This window comes from Zalophus californianus, chromosome 3 (genome assembly GCF_009762305.2).
Source record: "Zalophus californianus isolate mZalCal1 chromosome 3, mZalCal1.pri.v2, whole genome shotgun sequence".
Classification (NCBI taxonomy): domain Eukaryota; kingdom Metazoa; phylum Chordata; class Mammalia; order Carnivora; family Otariidae; genus Zalophus; species Zalophus californianus.
The window spans coordinates 97,692,081-97,709,891 of NC_045597.1; the positions used below are offsets into that span (position 1 = coordinate 97,692,081).

General features: G+C 36.3%; 1 protein-coding gene across 4 annotated transcripts in view; it reads right to left on the reverse strand.

Moving 5' to 3' along the window:
* The window catches only part of DPP10 (dipeptidyl peptidase like 10), a 1,417,029-nt gene that overhangs the window by 507,266 nt on the left and 891,952 nt on the right, over nucleotides 1–17,811 (reverse strand). For all 4 annotated transcript variants that reach the window (XM_027590078.2, XM_027590077.2, XM_027590079.2 and 1 more), the window contains exon 2: nucleotides 3,513–3,627. In XM_027590078.2, the coding sequence (XP_027445879.1) occupies nucleotides 3,513–3,627 (115 nt within the window). The remainder of the gene's footprint in view (nucleotides 1–3,512; nucleotides 3,628–17,811) is intronic.

Sequence of the window (17,811 nt, forward strand, 5' to 3'; positions counted from 1 at the left end):
CCCTCTCTCTCTGTCCCTCCTCTCTGCTCCTGCTCTCTCTCGCTCTCTAAAATAAAATAAAATAAAATAAAATAGGACTTCACAGTCAGGAGGAGTCTGCTTGTCCCTCTCTCTTTGCTCCTCCCCCTGCTTGTGTGCTCTCTCTCTAAAATAAATAAATAAAATCTTCTTTAAAAAAGCATATGGAATTTTGACCCCCACCCTTATTGGAAGGATTGTTCTAGAGTCAGCCCTTAGTCTTCAAGGTCTAGTATTTTGCTGAATAATTTCTCGATCAGAAGCTTCTCCTCATGACACAGATTCCCCTTCCTAGTTAAAACTTTCCATCTGCCTGAGTAGTTTTACCTAGAAAGTTGACCTTAGAGGCTACTGGTGGATAAAGGGAATAACAGAAGGGGGTACTGCACATTATCTTTCTCGTTGGAGGTTTTCCTTTGTAGGTCTATTCTAGCACAGCTGAGGGGTCTTAAACCTGAGAGTCAGAAGAGGAAGACATGGTGTAATTAGAGCACTAGAGTCTGACCACAGACATGCACAGGCACACACACCTGCTAAATCAAAAGTCTACACTAACGGTCTCGATGCACAGTTTAGATTAAGCAATTTCAGGTTTTTCCCTGTCTCATGAGGAAGGTAAGACTACATAACTTCTAAGACTGCTTCCAGGCTTATGACTCAAGTCTTAGACCACAAACAGTTGGTCTCCTGACCTTATATTTCACTATGCTGTTCAGTTTGAGCCCACCATTAAGGCCGTGTAACTGGGTGGTATTTGCTTGTTCATAATTCAGGTAAATTCCTACCCACCCTCATTACACCTACCTACTTCATCAATTTTTATAATTTACAAAGTCTTTGGTGGCATTGAGTTTATAAACAAAGAGTGCATAATGCAGTTTAACTGTTTCCTATAGCAATACTTTTTCCATTCCAGCATAATGACTTTTATTTTTCGTATCATATTATTCCTGACCAAAATAACAGTAAAAACCATAGACCTTTGAACATGTGGTATATTAAATGTACTTAATAAACTATTAATCTAAAAATAATTTCTACTTCCATTCATATGACTAATCTCATATGAAATTAAGTGTTTGGGTTGAGGATGTGTGGTTGTTGTGTGTTTGTGTCATTAGGGAAAAGGGATTCAAGGTGGTGGATATAAAACAGGAGAGAGCAAGGCCAACTACCCATAGCATCTGGAATGTAGTAAGAACTCCATAATTATTTATTGATAAATGAATAAATGAATGAACAAACAGACCACTGAAAGGCTAACTCCAGATTAAATATTTAGTCCCTTTCCATCTGCCATAATTTAAAATTGAAATTCTAAGAAGATCTATATTCTGGAGAGACTTTGTTTTTTCTTAGAAATCGCCCTCATGTAACACAGTGTTGGGCATTGTGTCTGGTGGTCAATAAGTACTGAAGAATAGCAGTAATAAGAAGAATAGCAACAGCAGTGCTAGACACTATACTAAACACTTGAATTATTTTATGTCATCTGTCCCTCATTTAACACTGTAAAGTTGGCACAGCATGTTGCACCCACAATACAGATGAACGAAATGGTGGACAAGTTTAAATAACTGGCCAATTTCACAAAACCAGGGAATTATAGAACCAGAACTCAAACCAAGGTGTGTCTTGCCCAAAGTCCTTGCTTTAAAAAATGCATAAGTGCATGACAAATTGATTCCAACCATACTGTTTTTATATTGAACAACACGGAAACGGCTGGGTAGAGGAAGTTTAATTTAGTCAGTGGCCAACTCTGTAAGGTCTCGCTTATACCAAATACTCAAAGGACCCCAAAGTATCACAATGGCCTCAGAGAGTAAAAAGAAATTGAGAAAATGAATCAGCAGGCAAATCTACTATTATCAGATGGAAGAAAGCTTAAGAGAAACACACAGGCATCAGGGCATCAATATCTCCATCTGGTTAATAGTCCCCAGTAGAAGGCAGTATACCCACGTCATTCATTTTTTAATAATTACATTAAAATTCTTTAAGTGGAACACCATGTTGAACATCAGCTTATCTTCCTTTAACAAAGATTCTTGGCATTCAGCAACAACTTAGAGCCATCACACTGCTCAATTACACTGTATTGCAGATGTACATATGAGGCAGTTAAGACAGGGTTCCTGAAGAGAATGCTGGATAAGTCAGCTCTTATCAGGGAAGTTTTTTCTTTCTCTCTCTTTGTCTTTCTTCCCTTTCTTCCTTTACTTTCTTCCTCCTTTTCTTTCTCTCTCTCTCTTTCCCTCCCCTTCCCTCCCTCCTGATTTAATTTTTTTCAATCTCTTCATATGTTAAATCATAATTACAAACTATTTTTGGCAATTTATACATTTCAAAGCCAATATTTTTACAAAGATGGTATATTTCACAAAGTACCACATTGGAGCAATTGATACTATCATTTGTATACTTAGTCACCGTGATTAGTTGACTAAATAACTCTGAAAGAGAGCTATTATTGTTAATCTCATTTTGTACATGAGGACATAAATTCAACATGTTTAAGGGCTTGTAAATAACAAAAGTGGGGCAAGAACTGAAGTGTAAATATGTATTGTTTAACAACAGGCTGTGACTTCATTATATCAATTGATTTGGGGACCAGCTTAATCCTATCTTTTATAATCCTGAGCAATCTATGGGTGTCCAGTCTTTGAGGAAGCTAGGTGGGTGGGTGTAGCAGCATGCCAAATGCATTTGTTCCTGGAAGACATTTTGGGGAGTTTTAAAAATCAGCAGCCTTTCTCTGTCTTCCAATATTAGCACCTACTAAAGAGCAGTAAAACTTCTGGGTACTGAAATAATCCCGAGAAGAATTAAGAATTAAGCCTACTGCTAACTTATATATATATATATATATACACACACACATATATATACACACACACACATACATATATATTAGTGTTAAACTCTTTAATGTAAAGGACACAATTTAAAGATCATTGCAAGGGCAATTTGGCAATGTTCTTTAGACAAGGGGAAACTGGGAATATAAAAAGTAAAAGGAAAGAAAACAGAAGAAAGAAGCATTTAGAGGCTTACCTCATTCTCTTTTGATCAAATTCTCACTGTCTCTCAAATCCTCCCTCTCTACCCTCATTACAGTTGAGCTATCACCTCCATATGGGGACTTCAGACTCCACTCCCTCATCTTCAATGTACGATGGAAGTCAAATGTCCTCTGCATTTATTAACTGTCAAACATAGTAAGTCTCTAAGTAGCCATGGAGACTAAAGATCTCCTTGGCATTCTCGATGTATATATTTTACATTTCAGCTTCCCAAAAATATCTCACATGATATGTGAACCACAAAATTACCGTGCCATTTGCAAACTGTCTGGTTATGCATTTTTTTTTATTCCAACCAATGCTAATGTGTCTTAAGATACCACATATGACTACCCTCTTAAGGCATTTGAATGTGAAATTATCATCCACAATACCATCATAAGAGAGGAAATAAAGACAAATTACCTGGGGTTAAGAGGATGACTGACATAGTGATGAGTGAGCATACAACTAAAATCACCAGCAGGGCAATAGCAATCCCCTTCCAGTTTCTCTGTGGAGGGCTGTTACTTCCCAGTTCCTACCGAGATAGAAAAAATAAAAAAGGTTCATAATTACACATGCTCCAAAAGAAATGTATTCATAAAGGATGATTCAGTGTATGGCACAATCACAGTTTGAAAGCTAATTAGGATCGTTTTCCTCTTTGGTAGCTGACTTAATTATTCAAAGGTGCATATATTATAAATGGCTATTTTTTGGGGGGTAATCTTATGTCTTTAAGAGATAAACCAACAGAGCTTTATGCCTGCTGTCCAAAATGTAGACGGCATTAAATGCATTGACTATAAACACTAGGACAATAGCCAAAATACTCGGCAACATAATTATGGAAATAAAGTGCGCCCACTTACATTTTTTCTTACTACAATGGAACCTACAATAAAGATTTAGATACCAATATTTGCCAAGCACTGTGGACTACTATTCTAACTGGATAGTGGGGAAAAAGATTTGAGATGGGAAAATCATTCAAAATGCCCCAAGCTGCAGAGCAGGGCACATCTGTCAACACAACAGGTCCTTTTCAAACAGCTCCCCCACCACTCATAAAAATCAACAGGATATAGTAACTAAATCAAATGAGTGCTTCTATATCAATGGTTGATAGCATCCTCTCCCTAGGCAGCATGCCTAATATTGGCAAGAAGTTAAGATTGATGGGAGAGGAGAGACTTGAACATCTCTCACAATACATACAGTAAAACTTTTCATTTTCAGATGATCTGTGTTCTACCCTGTTGACTGGAAATGTGTGAGCATAATTCACCAAAGCAAAGCAAACACCACACTGAATTAAAATGATTGCCAGATTTTCTTTGCAATGAAGTTTATAAAACACTGAATCTCTCATTTCTTTCTTCCCATCCCATCTCCCAGCTTCTTTTCCTCCCTCCCAACAAAGCCTTTTTTATTCAAAACTAGCTAAGTGATTTGAAGACAAATGAAACAAAACATAGTTATCCAGCTCACTATGTTTGTACAAATCACTCAACAAGAGCAGTCCTGCTTTAAACAAAGATAAATAGAACAGCAAACATTTAATAAATTATAAATTGGTTCCTGTGACTCACAGATTAAAACCGTGAGCAAATTTTCATATGGTGATGTTGGCATTCAATTCTGCCATAAACACTTTGGACATAAAGAACTAGACCCTAAATAAATGCAAGAAGAGAACGTGCATGGGAGGCATTTTGTTCTTGTTTTTCCCCTCTCCTCTGAGATCAACTGCTTTGTCTTTCAGTCTGATGGACCAAATCCTGCAGTGGTCAATTCTACTCTTTTTAACACGACTCACTTCATATCTTTTCTCCACACTTATTAATGCTCGTTTTCCAACACCTCTACTTCTATTGCATTTTGGTTACAATCTCCATACTCGATGTGCACAAGTCCACTTTTACACAGATATTTACAGTTTATTACTATAAATGTATTTTCTTTTCCTTATGATTTTAACATTTTCTTTTCTCAAGCTTACTTTATTGTAAGAACACAGTATATAATACACATAACAAAATATGTATCAATTAACTATTGTTATTGGTAAGGTTTCTGGTCAACAATAGGCTATAAGTAGTTATGTTTTGGGGAATCAAAAATTATACATGGGCTTGTAACTATGCTGGGATTGGTGCCCCTAATTGGTGCCCCATTGTTCAAGGGTCAAATATCTAAGCTAATAATAACTGACATCTCACTCCAATAAAAGAATCAAGAGTAAATTATAATTTTAAATCTACTGATTCTGATCTTGATTCCCTGTCACTTAATATGCAGCCTCACCTTAGCAGACTCTAAACCTAGGGCGAGTGATGGACCAGTAAGGCCAAAGACAAAACCCAGAGACAGTGATAGAGACATAGGTTTATCGGAAAAACTTACAGGGAATCCAGGAATGGCCAACTAGACAAGTATCCACTGCTGGGATCTACCTGCACCAAGTTTTTATACCACAGCAACTAATCTTAGCAACTATCTGTTGCCTCTCCTTCCCTGCATGGCCAGAGCCCTAGGGAGATCAAGGCCTGACATGTGGACACTGTTACAAAGGAGATGCTCCAGGCTGGCCAGCCCCAGAGCCTCTGACCTTGAACACTGAACAACACATTCTTCTGTACATTCTGCTTGATGGGAATACAGAAGGAGGACAGGATTTCTATATTCTCAAACAGTGATTAACAGGGGCATTCAGGGTATGCTTTCACAAATTAGTTATCCAGCATGTACCATACACTTGGACACAAGGCAAATTATTAAAGAAATGATTTGAGTGTACTTTCCAGTTTTTGAATAGGATGTAGCCATGTAATATCTACCAAATGTTGTCTAACAGTAATAATACCGTAGATATCTTACTATGTATTTGGTATTATACTGAATACTCTATATTCATAATCTCTCGTAATCCTCATTAAAGTCAGGTGAGATTACTTTTATTTCGATAGATTTGCAGATGACAAAAATGGGATTTAGAGAGATTAATTAAAAATCCACTTACTGTTAATAAGTGGGAGATCTCTGGGGCCAGTCCATAAACTCTGGCTCTTAACCACTTTAATATGGTGTCCTAAAGATAAATATGTCAAGGATAAATGTATGAATTGATAAATCAATGAATCGAAGAATGATTTGGACCCCGACATAATAATAGTTGTACTTTATTACCTTTCATTTGGCAAAATTCATGATTTAAGAAAAGCTATCCTGAATTCTGTAATGTTTTCAAATAAATTTATATTTCCCCACTCATGGCGGACTGGGAAAATACACCATTTTTAAAAGGGTAAAACACATTAGAGTAAAAAAAAATTTTCTGTTCATGAAGTGATGCACCTAAGAATGTGTGGCTCCTTTAAGATGACTCATCAATGCCCAAAGCATCTACAAATCTGTTTAGGAACTGTAGACTTAATGAGCTTGTAATATAATTCCCCCCTTTTTATCCACCTTAGATTCTATTACCATGGCAATATTTCTAAAGCATAGTTTCACTTCTGTCACTTTATTCCACAAAGTCCTTTAATGTCCCTATACTAACTAAAGAATCAAATGCAAATGAGATAATTTAGCATAACAATTGTCTACAGCCAAGCTCCAGTTTCCTCATCCAGCTTGATCCCTTTTGAAAAAGAACACAACCCCAAACCGCTCTGATTACCATTTGGCACATATGCCTCAGATGCTTCAACCTTCAGATAACCTTCTTTCCTAATTCTTCCCCATCCAATCCCTTTAACATGCCTCCACTTATAGGAACTGTCAATCAATCAACATCCTGCTCTAATGGCTCTCCTCTTGGGAATTTCACCTAATTATGCAAGCCAAATATGATTTCCCTTCCTCTGAAAAAAAAAAAAATGCCTAAAATACATTGTACCAATAGGCTGAATCCACTTCAACTACTTAAGAGTTGTGAGATTGCAAAGATGTAATTTTCTGAGCTTCAGATTTTTTGTTTTATCTGAACAAATGGAATAATAATGTAATTATTTTTAAATGTAAGTATTAAAACTAATTATTCGGACCAAACTTTTAGGTACAATAAAGTTCACATTAAATGAACTGCTTGGAATGTTCTTCCTCAACACACTTAATATAGATCACTCTCTACATTCAAGTCTCATCTCAAATGCTTCTTCCTGACCACCCTCTCTGAAATAACATTTCATATCCCTTCTATTCTCTCATATCCCTTTTTCTTCATAGCATTATCATTTTAGGTATATCACATGTCATATTTAATCATGTATCTATAACATATTAAGCTAGTTAAGAATATATATTAAGGTGTTTAAATGTTCATTCTATCCTTCTCAGCTCTCCAGAATAGAAACTTCACGGTGTCATTAATGTAGTTCATCTTGTTCTCTGTATTGTGAACAGTGTTTGGCACATACTAGGTATGCAGTAGATAATTTTAAAATGAATGAATGAATTATAGTGTTAGGAGTCAGGTGGACAGTAATCAAGGCCAGGGTCCCCAACAAGAAAATATGGAGTCAGGACAGCTAAAATAAACTGCACCGACATCCTGTTTTGCAGCTTAGACAGGACCGCGCTAGTATTCTGCTCTGTAGCCTTTACAGAAATGACTTCTGCAAAACAACTAAACTAAGAAAATTAACTACAAAAAACATTTGTCAATATCACAGGCAAGGGGTAGTTAAGACCTAAGCCCCCAGATGTCAGCAAAAAAAGGACCATCAGCACGTGGACATTAACCTAATAGGTAGACAGATATGTGACCAAAGCGCTGATTGGCACGACTCAGCATACCCTGATTGCTTAAGATAGTTTTCCAAAAGAGCTCATAAAAACCCCTACACTTTGAAACTCCAGGGGCAACCCACTTGGGTCCCCCTCCCTCTCCAGGAGCCTTGTAGTCTTACTCAATAAACTGATTTGATGCCCACCACTCTTCCTCTGGTCTACCTCTTCATTCTTCGAAGCGGCGTGACCAAGAACTGCGGGCACTAAGGGGACACAAAATCCTGTAACAATAGCAGCTATATGATAAAGATAATGATGATCGTGGTGGTGGTTCTGATGATAATGCTTAAAGCCATATATAAAAAGCCATCATATTCCTGTCAAAGTTACTATCTGTTTAAAGTAAGAATGACATCTTAGACAACTTTAGATTACTCAGACCACTTAACAATCTCTGGTTCTTTTAATACGTGCTTAGAAAATAATTGCCCAATTAATTAAGTAGTATAAATGGAAACCCAAAAGGGGACAGAAATATAGTACCATTAGTCAAATACACATTAATAGCAAACTTTTTTAAAATGTACGTACTTGCTAAAGATCAATTTGACTGCAATTAATTTTAGGCTCATTTATCTGACGCTAGCTTTCCAAAATGAAGTTGCCAATCTTCAAGTTAACAACCTCTTCAACAAACTTGATAATTTCTATTGCTGTGGGAAGTGGTTCTAATTGACTTTGCTTTTCAATGACTTCCTCCAAGCCACTACCTGAAACCAATCAAGTGTGCATGCCAGGCCCACAGAACAGGTATGGTGCTGTGCAGCAACCTGAGAAAACATGCTAAGGAGTTTGCAATGAGGTCATCTGGATGTTCTGGAGGCAGAACAGAGTCAATGTTGGGAAATTTTATTCCAAGGATGGGCTTGGGAGTACCTTCAAAGATACAAAGACAAACAGGTAATAATCCATATAGAAAGCCGCTTTTGTAAATCATTCCTCCAGTGGATGGATGCATCAGTTGAAAGACTTGTGTTCAATTCCAGATAATATTCAGTGCTGTCATGGTCTAGAGACGTACTGGTGCTACAGCTGGATCCTAGCTGGAACCTAGCTATTCATGTTGTATCTATTGCCTATCTACTCATCACTTTCCAGAGAACAGTTAAGTCTATGAGACAAGATTGTCCACTATATAGAGTTTGCCAAAATCCAAATGCATTTTTTATGTGTTCAAGTACAAAGAAAAAACTTGGAAATCTTAAGCAAAATACATAAGCAAAAAAAAAAAAAAAATCAAGATTTATATGTCATTTCTTTTGGCGAAATAAGGGAAAAGAGCCAAACTGATTCTATTTTCTTTTTAAAAAAAGTAAAGAATATCAAAATTTGAGGACTTTTTTAACTTATAGTATTCGACTTGTACTTCCTCTTAGACAACTGCAATGTATTCGCTTCCACATGCACCATGAGAAGAAATATGATCCCTCTATATTGAAATAGTCTTAAAAAGTGATAACATTTAGAGGGAGATTCAAGGGGAAAAATCATGTTAAATTATGTCTGTAGATTAGGTGTGGGTGTGTTTTAATAAAAATAGATTCTCTTCTACCACATGTCTACCTACAGAAAACCACAGGGAAGGTTCTTAAAATGTCTTTATTGCTACTTGAAAAGGTGAACTTAGATTTCCAGGCTTAGAGTATTAGTATTTAATACAGATTCTTAGTTTGGTTCTTAACACAGCCATACCAACCATTCAAAAACTCAACTTTTCACTCTTATTTTATCCCTTACCTATATTTATCACTTCAAAATGGTCAGATGTACTTATCTTCACAAAAACAGACTGTTTAATGTTTTCTGAAATGAATTCAAATAAATGCCTTAAATTAAAAAAAAACAAAAAACAAAAAACAAATCAAAACAGGGACAACACATTCGAACAGTTCATTTTCTGTTAAAAAGCTCAAAAGTTTGAATTATTTTTATTTAAACAATTTTACTTTACTCATTGTGTTCACATTCTCAACAATGAATAGGTTGGAAACAATCCAGACATTTATACTGAATAATTAGAAAATATCTTAAGGTTAAATACTTCAAATGTTCCATATTATTTCATGATATTAGAAAAACATAGCATGTTAGAATTAAGAGTTTTAAAGACACCTTGGAAAAATTCAAAATTGTTGAAAAATGGTTTTATATCATTCCTAAGAAAAGGTTACATGAGTTTGTCTTGAAAAACCTTGAGATATAGGGATTCAACAGATGGCCAATTATCCTTAAACAATCCTATTTAGCAAAATATACTGGAATATTTTAGAATATAAGATATTACACCAAATGCAGCTAGGAATACAAATTAAAATAAGCAATAAACAGAAACTCTAATGAAGATTTTGCTAACCCACCAATATAATACAAGGTTATATAAATAAGGATAAAGCAGTAAATTACAAAATTTTTCAATGGAAAATGAGAAGTTTTAATTTCCTTATTGATATAAAAAATTTGCTTTGAATATCCAATCAGCATTTTGTAAAAGAATGAGGTGCTGGATATGCTGAGATTACATAACTATGCAAAATGTGGAATGAAAAAAAGAATCACAGGAAATTTTTTAAAGTGAAGTGTTTGTAAAAATACACACTTAGGTATTTGGAAAGTTCAACAGAGTGTGCGTTTCTTTTCTTTCTAGCAAATATAATTGACAAAATTTACAACATGGAAGAGCCCAATAAGCAAAATTGTGATAATTTTTAAGGATCTCCCCTAAAATAAAGGGCCAGAGTTTTGCCTCCAAAAACAGATAATTCCTGTACCATTTATAATATTTTGGAGTGTACTTAAAGGAAAAATTCCAAATTTTATTAAGTTTCTACATTGTCTCAATACTATGTCTAAAAAATATAGCACATAAATTTTCAACTCAATTTATATAAAAGTGTCAATTTATCAAATAAAATTTTAGTGAATTAGATGCAAGAGCTTAATAAAACAATCATTAAATATGAAATATGGTCCAATTTTAGGAGATACAGCCATACTCCTCTAGAACATATTAAGAATATCAATGAAAATATAATCATAGATTATTTCTCATATCTAATTTGCAGTTAATGTTTATAATGCCTACTCCTTCTGAAAATTTCCATTATATTCATGGCCATTCACAATTTTCTCATTCATCATGCTTCTCCAGGTAGAGGACTCTATGCTAAGTGTGTATTTTTGGTAAATGATCACAATTTTTTTGTTTTCAAAATTATTCTTGTTATAGTTTTGTGCTGTCAATGTACCTGAAGCAGTGTTGAGTCAGGGCTACAGAGCATGAACCACAGACAATAATGGAAACTTGTTAGATATGCAAAAGTAGAGTCTTTTAGTGCTATTTGCTTTATTATTTTTAATTCTGATTTGGTTTTATTTGTTCGCCATTAATTTGTTTATAAAAGAACTAGCAATTATCTCAGTTACACTTTGACATTTATCTCTCAATAATTATGACGTTGGTGACACACTCCTAGATAGATTATCATTAAATTAGAAAACAAAGATGACAGGTATCATCAATATATTATGCAGTGATAGTTTTAAGTTTCTATTATGATTTAGGGGTTGTCTGAGCATCTGTGACTCTGAACATGTTTAGGACTCAAAACCACAACTAAAAAACATAGCATTTAAAAAAAACAAAACTGATCTGATCTAAGCAAGATGGCAGACTAAGAAGCTCTAGGCCCTCATTCTCCCCACATAAACATCAAGTAAGCAACTATAGACTGATTAAAATAAGTTTGTGGGAGCTCTGCAAACCAGGTAAAGTTCTGCAGCAACCAAGCAAAAGCCCAGTCAAGAAAAAGCCACATTCAAAAAAGAAATTTTGCATCATTCTTTAATGCCCTAGCCTCCCCCTGCCCCTTACACAGTGAAGCATGGTCAAGAGGAAGTAGCCCAATCCCAGTTCTTTCCCTCAAAAGGAAGGAAATGAATGGAACTTGTTTGCACCTTCTGGACAGTCTGTGGGCTACTTGAGGGACTCATTTCTGTCCTGCCTGGTTTGGAGATCAGTGAAAATGGCTACATATATTGGATCTCAGGTTGGAAGCCCTGGAAGTCAGAGGTAGTTTCCATAGTAGATGAAAACTGCATAGAACTACAGACATGCAAAACATGAGAGCAAGAAATTATAGGCAGAGGAACACAGAACACCTAAAGCCTCAAGAAAAGGCAGAGGTGAAACTTTTGGGGAAATTAAGACATTTAAAAACATGCATATATACAGGGGAAGTGGGGGGAAGGTGCACACACAAACCCAAGGAAGACAAATGCTGCAAAAAGATCTGAGATGATCTTGAGCCTTCACACTATACTAATTAGCTACCATCTTCCTCTGCTTCGAGCCAGTCTGCAAAGACCGAGAGAGGTGCCAATATTTTCAAATTCCCAATTTTCAGCAAAAGATCACAAGGAATAGAAAAAGCATCAGGGGAAAATAGTCCACTCAAAAGAACAAAATAAATCTGAAATCCACTATAAAATAACAAAGCCTTCAAAATTACTACAGAAAGACTTTAAAACGACTGTCTGAAATATGCTCAAAGAACTAAAGGAAATCAGAAAAATGAAATATAAGCTATATGTGAATATCAATAAAACTACAGAAATTATTTTTAAAAAAAAACAGAAATTCTGGGTTGAAAATAATTGAATTGAAAAACCCCCTAGAGGAATTTAACACCAGATTCAATCATCAGAAAAATTATCAGTGAAGACTGGTCATTTGAATTTATAAAGTTTGAAGAACAAAAAGAAAAAAAGAATGAAGCAAAGTGAACAGAAACTGAGGGACTTAATGGACACCATCCAGTGAATCGTTGTATATATTATAGGAATCCCAGAAGGAAAAGAAAGAGAGAAAGAGTCAGAAAGCTTATTTGAAGAAATAATGACTGAAACTTTCCAGATTTGAGGAAAGACATGGATATCAAAACACAAGAAGCACAAATGAACTCCAAGCAGAATAAACACAGAGACCCACATTTAGACACATGTAATCAAACTACCAAAAACCAAAGACAAAAGAGAATCTTGAAAGAATAAAGAGAAAAGTGACTCATTGCTTACAAGTATCTACAATAAGATTATCAGAGAATTTCTCAGCAGAAACCTTGCAGGCCAGGGGTGGTGGGATGATATATTGAAAGTGCTGAAAAAAAAAAAAAGAAATCAGTAATTCTACGTCAAGCAAAACTATACTTTGAAGAAGAGAAAGACATTACGACATTCCAGACAAACATAAGATGAGGAAGCTTAATGCTATTAGACTTGCCCTACCCAAAATACTAAAGGGAGTCTGAGTTGAAATTAGAATGCTAGGCAGTAACTTGATGCCATATGAAGACACAAACTTCTTCCATAATGGTAAATATAAGGACAAATATAAAAAACAGTATTATTGCAACTGTGGCTCCTAACTTCACATTTTAGTCTTCCACAAGTTTTAAAAAACAAAAACATAAAAAAAAAAAATAATTGCATGTTTAGGTTATGAGTATACAATAAAAAGAAATAATTTATAACATTAATAACACAAGAAGGATAGTGCTATAAAAGACTTTTTGTATCCAACTGACATTATGTTGGTATTCATTTAAACTAGATTGTTGTAACTCTGGGATATAATATATAATCACCATGATAACACCCAAAAAATTCTTTAAAATGTACACAAAAGGAAATGAGAAAGGGATCAAAACACTTCACAGAAAAAGACCAACTAGACATAAATAAAGTACTGAAAAAGGAAATGAGGGACAAAAATCTATAGGGCATAGAAAAAAACAAAATGATAATAGTAAGTCCTCTGAGTAACTATTTTTAAAGTAAAGGAATCAAGCGCCCCAATTAAAAAAAAAAAAAAAAAGGACTGGCAAAATGGATAAAGAGGGAAACAAAAAGAACAGGACTCAAATATATGCTGTTTACAAAAGACTCACTTTGGATCTAAGGACACACCAGAGAGGAAAGCAAAAGGATGGAAAAGATATCCCCTGCAACTAGTAACCAAAGGGAGATGATGGGAGCTATAATAAATCAGTGATTTGAACAGATATTTGCACATTCATGTTCATGGCAGTGTTGTTCATAATAACCAGGAAGTGGAAGCAACCCAACTGTCCATCAATGGATGAATGGGAAACTAAAATATGTTATATATGTACAATGAAATATTACTTATCCTTAAAGAGAAAGGAAATTCTGACACATGCTACCGTACGGGTGAATCTTGAAAACATTATGCTAAGTGAAATAAGCCAGTCACAAAAGGACAAATATTATAAGATTCCAGTCATACAAATACTTATAAATGTTACCTAGAACAGTCAAATTCATAGACAGAAATGAGAATGATGCCTACCAGGGCCTGGGCTAAGGGAGAAGGAAAGGAGGAGTTATTGTTTAATGTATATGGAGTTTCAGTTAAAGAAGATGAAAAAGTTCTGGGGATGGACAGTGGTGATGGTTGCATAACAATGTGAATATATTTAATATCACAGAACTATACATTTTAAAATAATTGAAATGGGAAATTTTATCTTATACATATTTTGCCACAAGTTCGAAAATGTAGATAACAGAATTCACAATAGCAACAGATACATATGAAATTACTTTAGAAAGTTTTAATGTCCAAAGAAAGAAAACCACAAGATTTTCCTGAAAGATTTATCAAGGCCACTTGAAAGATGAAGGGAATCACTAAATTCCTGGTAAAGAAAATTCAGTATGTTAAATATGCTCATTTTTCTAGAGTAACAGAAATATTTAAAGTAATTCCAATAAAAATCCTAACAGAACTCTGTGTCTTTAAACTGAGAAGATGATCTTAAAATTCATCTGGAAAAATTACCACATGAAAATAGAAAATTTTAAAACAAAGTCAAGACGGAAGCCAGATATTGAAAGGTAATCTAAATCTGTGCTTATGAAAAAAGTATGATATTAATAAGAAAAACTTTAGAAACTATAGTTCAAAGAAAAAAGATCCATGAACACAAACACATAAACAGAATTTATATTTGACATCCATTTTCTCATTATACCTTCTTTCCGTAAGGAAGGACACTTGGGGTTTCCCACAAGACTCAAATGAGATGCCTTCACGATCCCTATGGTGCCAAATCGGACAAGTTTTCTATTTTCCTATACGACTTCTTAGCAGCATTCTGATCCATTAATCATTAAATCCCCCCCCCCCCCGGAAAATATTTTCTTGGTTCCTACAACACCACATTCTCCTGGTTTTGTTTGTTTGTTTGTTTGTTTGTCGAATCCTCCAGTGCTAGCCATGTCTCCATTTTCTTTACTGATTTCGTCTGGGGCTTAGTTCAAAACTGTAGAGTTCTCCACCGCTTGGCCCTGACCCGACTTTGTGCTCTACATGAACAGTATTTGTAGTGATATAGTCCAATTCCATTTTTTATATCATTCAAAGTTTTCTAGCAATTTTATATGTTAATGTTAAAAAGAGAATGCCTGGAAAAGCTATTTCAAAAGAAAAAAAATGATCTCTAAGGAGACAGATTGCTACAGCTCATCACTGTATCCTTCAAGCAACCTACTTTTCTTTCTGTAGGGGAGAACACCTTTTTTATGTATCATAATCAGTTGTTACTTATAGTACTTACTGCTTCTTAAAATTGTCCATTAAATTCATGCCGTTCACAGTTTGTCACTTTTTTCTATTGCATTGATGAGAACTCCATGGTAAGTGAAGCACCTATTTTGATCAAAGGTTTTATATTTCTTAAACTTGGGGCTCTTAGTAGGTTGCTTCGTTGATCCATTTAGATAGTTCCTTAGCTCAGTGCAGTCCATGAACAAGCAGTCTAAAGCTGACTTTTATTTTTTTTTTAAAAGATTTTATTTATTTATTTATTTGAGAAAGCGAGAATGAGAGAAAGAGAGCACATGCGAGGGGGGAGAGCCAGAGGTAGAAGCAGACTCCCCGCTGAGCAGGGAGCCTGATGCGGGACTCGATCCAATGACTGCAGAATCATGACCTGAGCTGAAGGCAGTTGCCAAACCAACTAAGCCACCCGGGCGACCTGAAGTACATTTAGATACTGCAGTATCTGAAACCTTGTTGGAAATAAAAATTATTCTGTCCCACCCCAGAACTTGTGAATCTCCATGGTCAGGGCATGCCCAGTAATTTATTTTTAAAAGTCTTGGGGGGGGGGGGGGGGCGGAGCAAGATGGTGGAGGAGTAGGAGACCTGGATTTCGTCTGGTCTCAGGAATTCAGCTGAATAGGGATCAAACCAGTCTCAACACCTACAAACTCAACAGGAGACCGAAGAAGAGAGTAGCAACAACTCTGAACAGAGAAGCGACCACTTACTGGAAGGTAGGACGTGCGGAGAACTGAATCCGAGGCGATATTCAGGAGGATAGATGGCGGGGGAGGGGCCTCCGTCGGCCACTTCTGGCAAGTGATAGAGCCGCAGAGCACAAAATCGGAACTTTTAGAAGTGCTCCGCTGAGGGACGTCACTGCAGTGGCTAAGCAGGGGGTGGAACCCTCGCGGGACAGTGTGGTCTCAGGACCCTCGGGGTCAAGAAAGACCGAGGGTGCCTAAGTGCAGAAGAGCTGCCAGGTATCGGAGCGGGGAAACCGGCTGCAAAGACGGAGCCGAGGCGCAGGCTCTCAGCTCGGGATTGCCATAAACTGTGATCTGTGGTCCAGTCGGGCCACTGCTCCTCCAGCAGGGACCCAACAAGCGGCAGAGCCGGGGAGATTCTCCTTCCTCCCCTGGGAGGAGCGGCGCGGAAGCGCACCGCGGGGATCTGCTGGGTTTGGAGATTCCACACGGGGTCGGGTGCCAGAGATAGAAACGCTCGGTCACAGGCTGGGTGAGCTCGGAGTGCGGCCGGAGACCAGGGACACGGGAGTGACTGCTTTTCTCTGGGGGCGCACTGAGGGGAGGGGCTCCGAGTTCTTGGCTCTTCCGGGCGGAGATTGGGAGGCCACCATTTTCACCCTGGTCCTCCAAAGCTGTACGGAGAGCTTGCAGGGAACAAAAGCTCCTGAGAGCAAACCCAAGCAGATTGTTTAGCCCGGACTGAGAAGGGCGGGGAAAATCCGCCTCCGGCAAAGACATTTGGGAACCACGGCAACAGGCCCCGCCCCCAGAAGATCAGCACTAACAGCCAGCAAGCCAAGACCAAGTATACCAATCAAGGAGAATGGGAGAACTCCAGCGGTAGGGGAATACTGCACATAGAATTCATAGCTTTTTTACCATGATTCATTAGTTTTTCAAAGTTAATTTTTTAACTGTTTTTTTTTTAATTTTTCTTTTTTCTTTTTCACCCAACATCTTATCAATCCTTCTTTAAAAGAAAACTTTTATTTTCCTTTTTTAGAGTCATATTTTATCCCTTCATAGTAGTTACCCTTATTATTGGCATATATATATATAAGTTGTTCTCTCTTTAAAATTTTGACATACAGTGTCTTGTAACAGATCAAAATATACCCTCTGTTCTAGTCTCCTCCCTGATCATGTTCTCTCCCTTTTTTTTTAAATCTTTTTTTCAAATTCTTATCTTATCAATTCCTTTTATAAAACCTTTTATAATTTTCAACTTTACAGTCATCTTCCACCCCTTCATTGTATCGACCCTTATTTTGTACATATATAAGTCTTTCTGCTTTTAAAATTTTAGGAGGCACTTTCTTCTAACAGACCAAAATACGCCGAAAATCCAGTGTGTGGCACTGATCTATGCACTAGCCTGATCATATTTGATCATATTCTGTTTTTTTTGTTTTGTTCTGTTTTTGTTTGTTTTTATCTTTTTTTCTTTTTCTCCTCTTTCTCATTTCTTTCTTTCCCTTTCTTGTCCCCTAGTTTCAGGTCTTTTCTGATTTGTATAAAGTATATATGCTAGGGACGTTGTTAACCTGTTAGCATT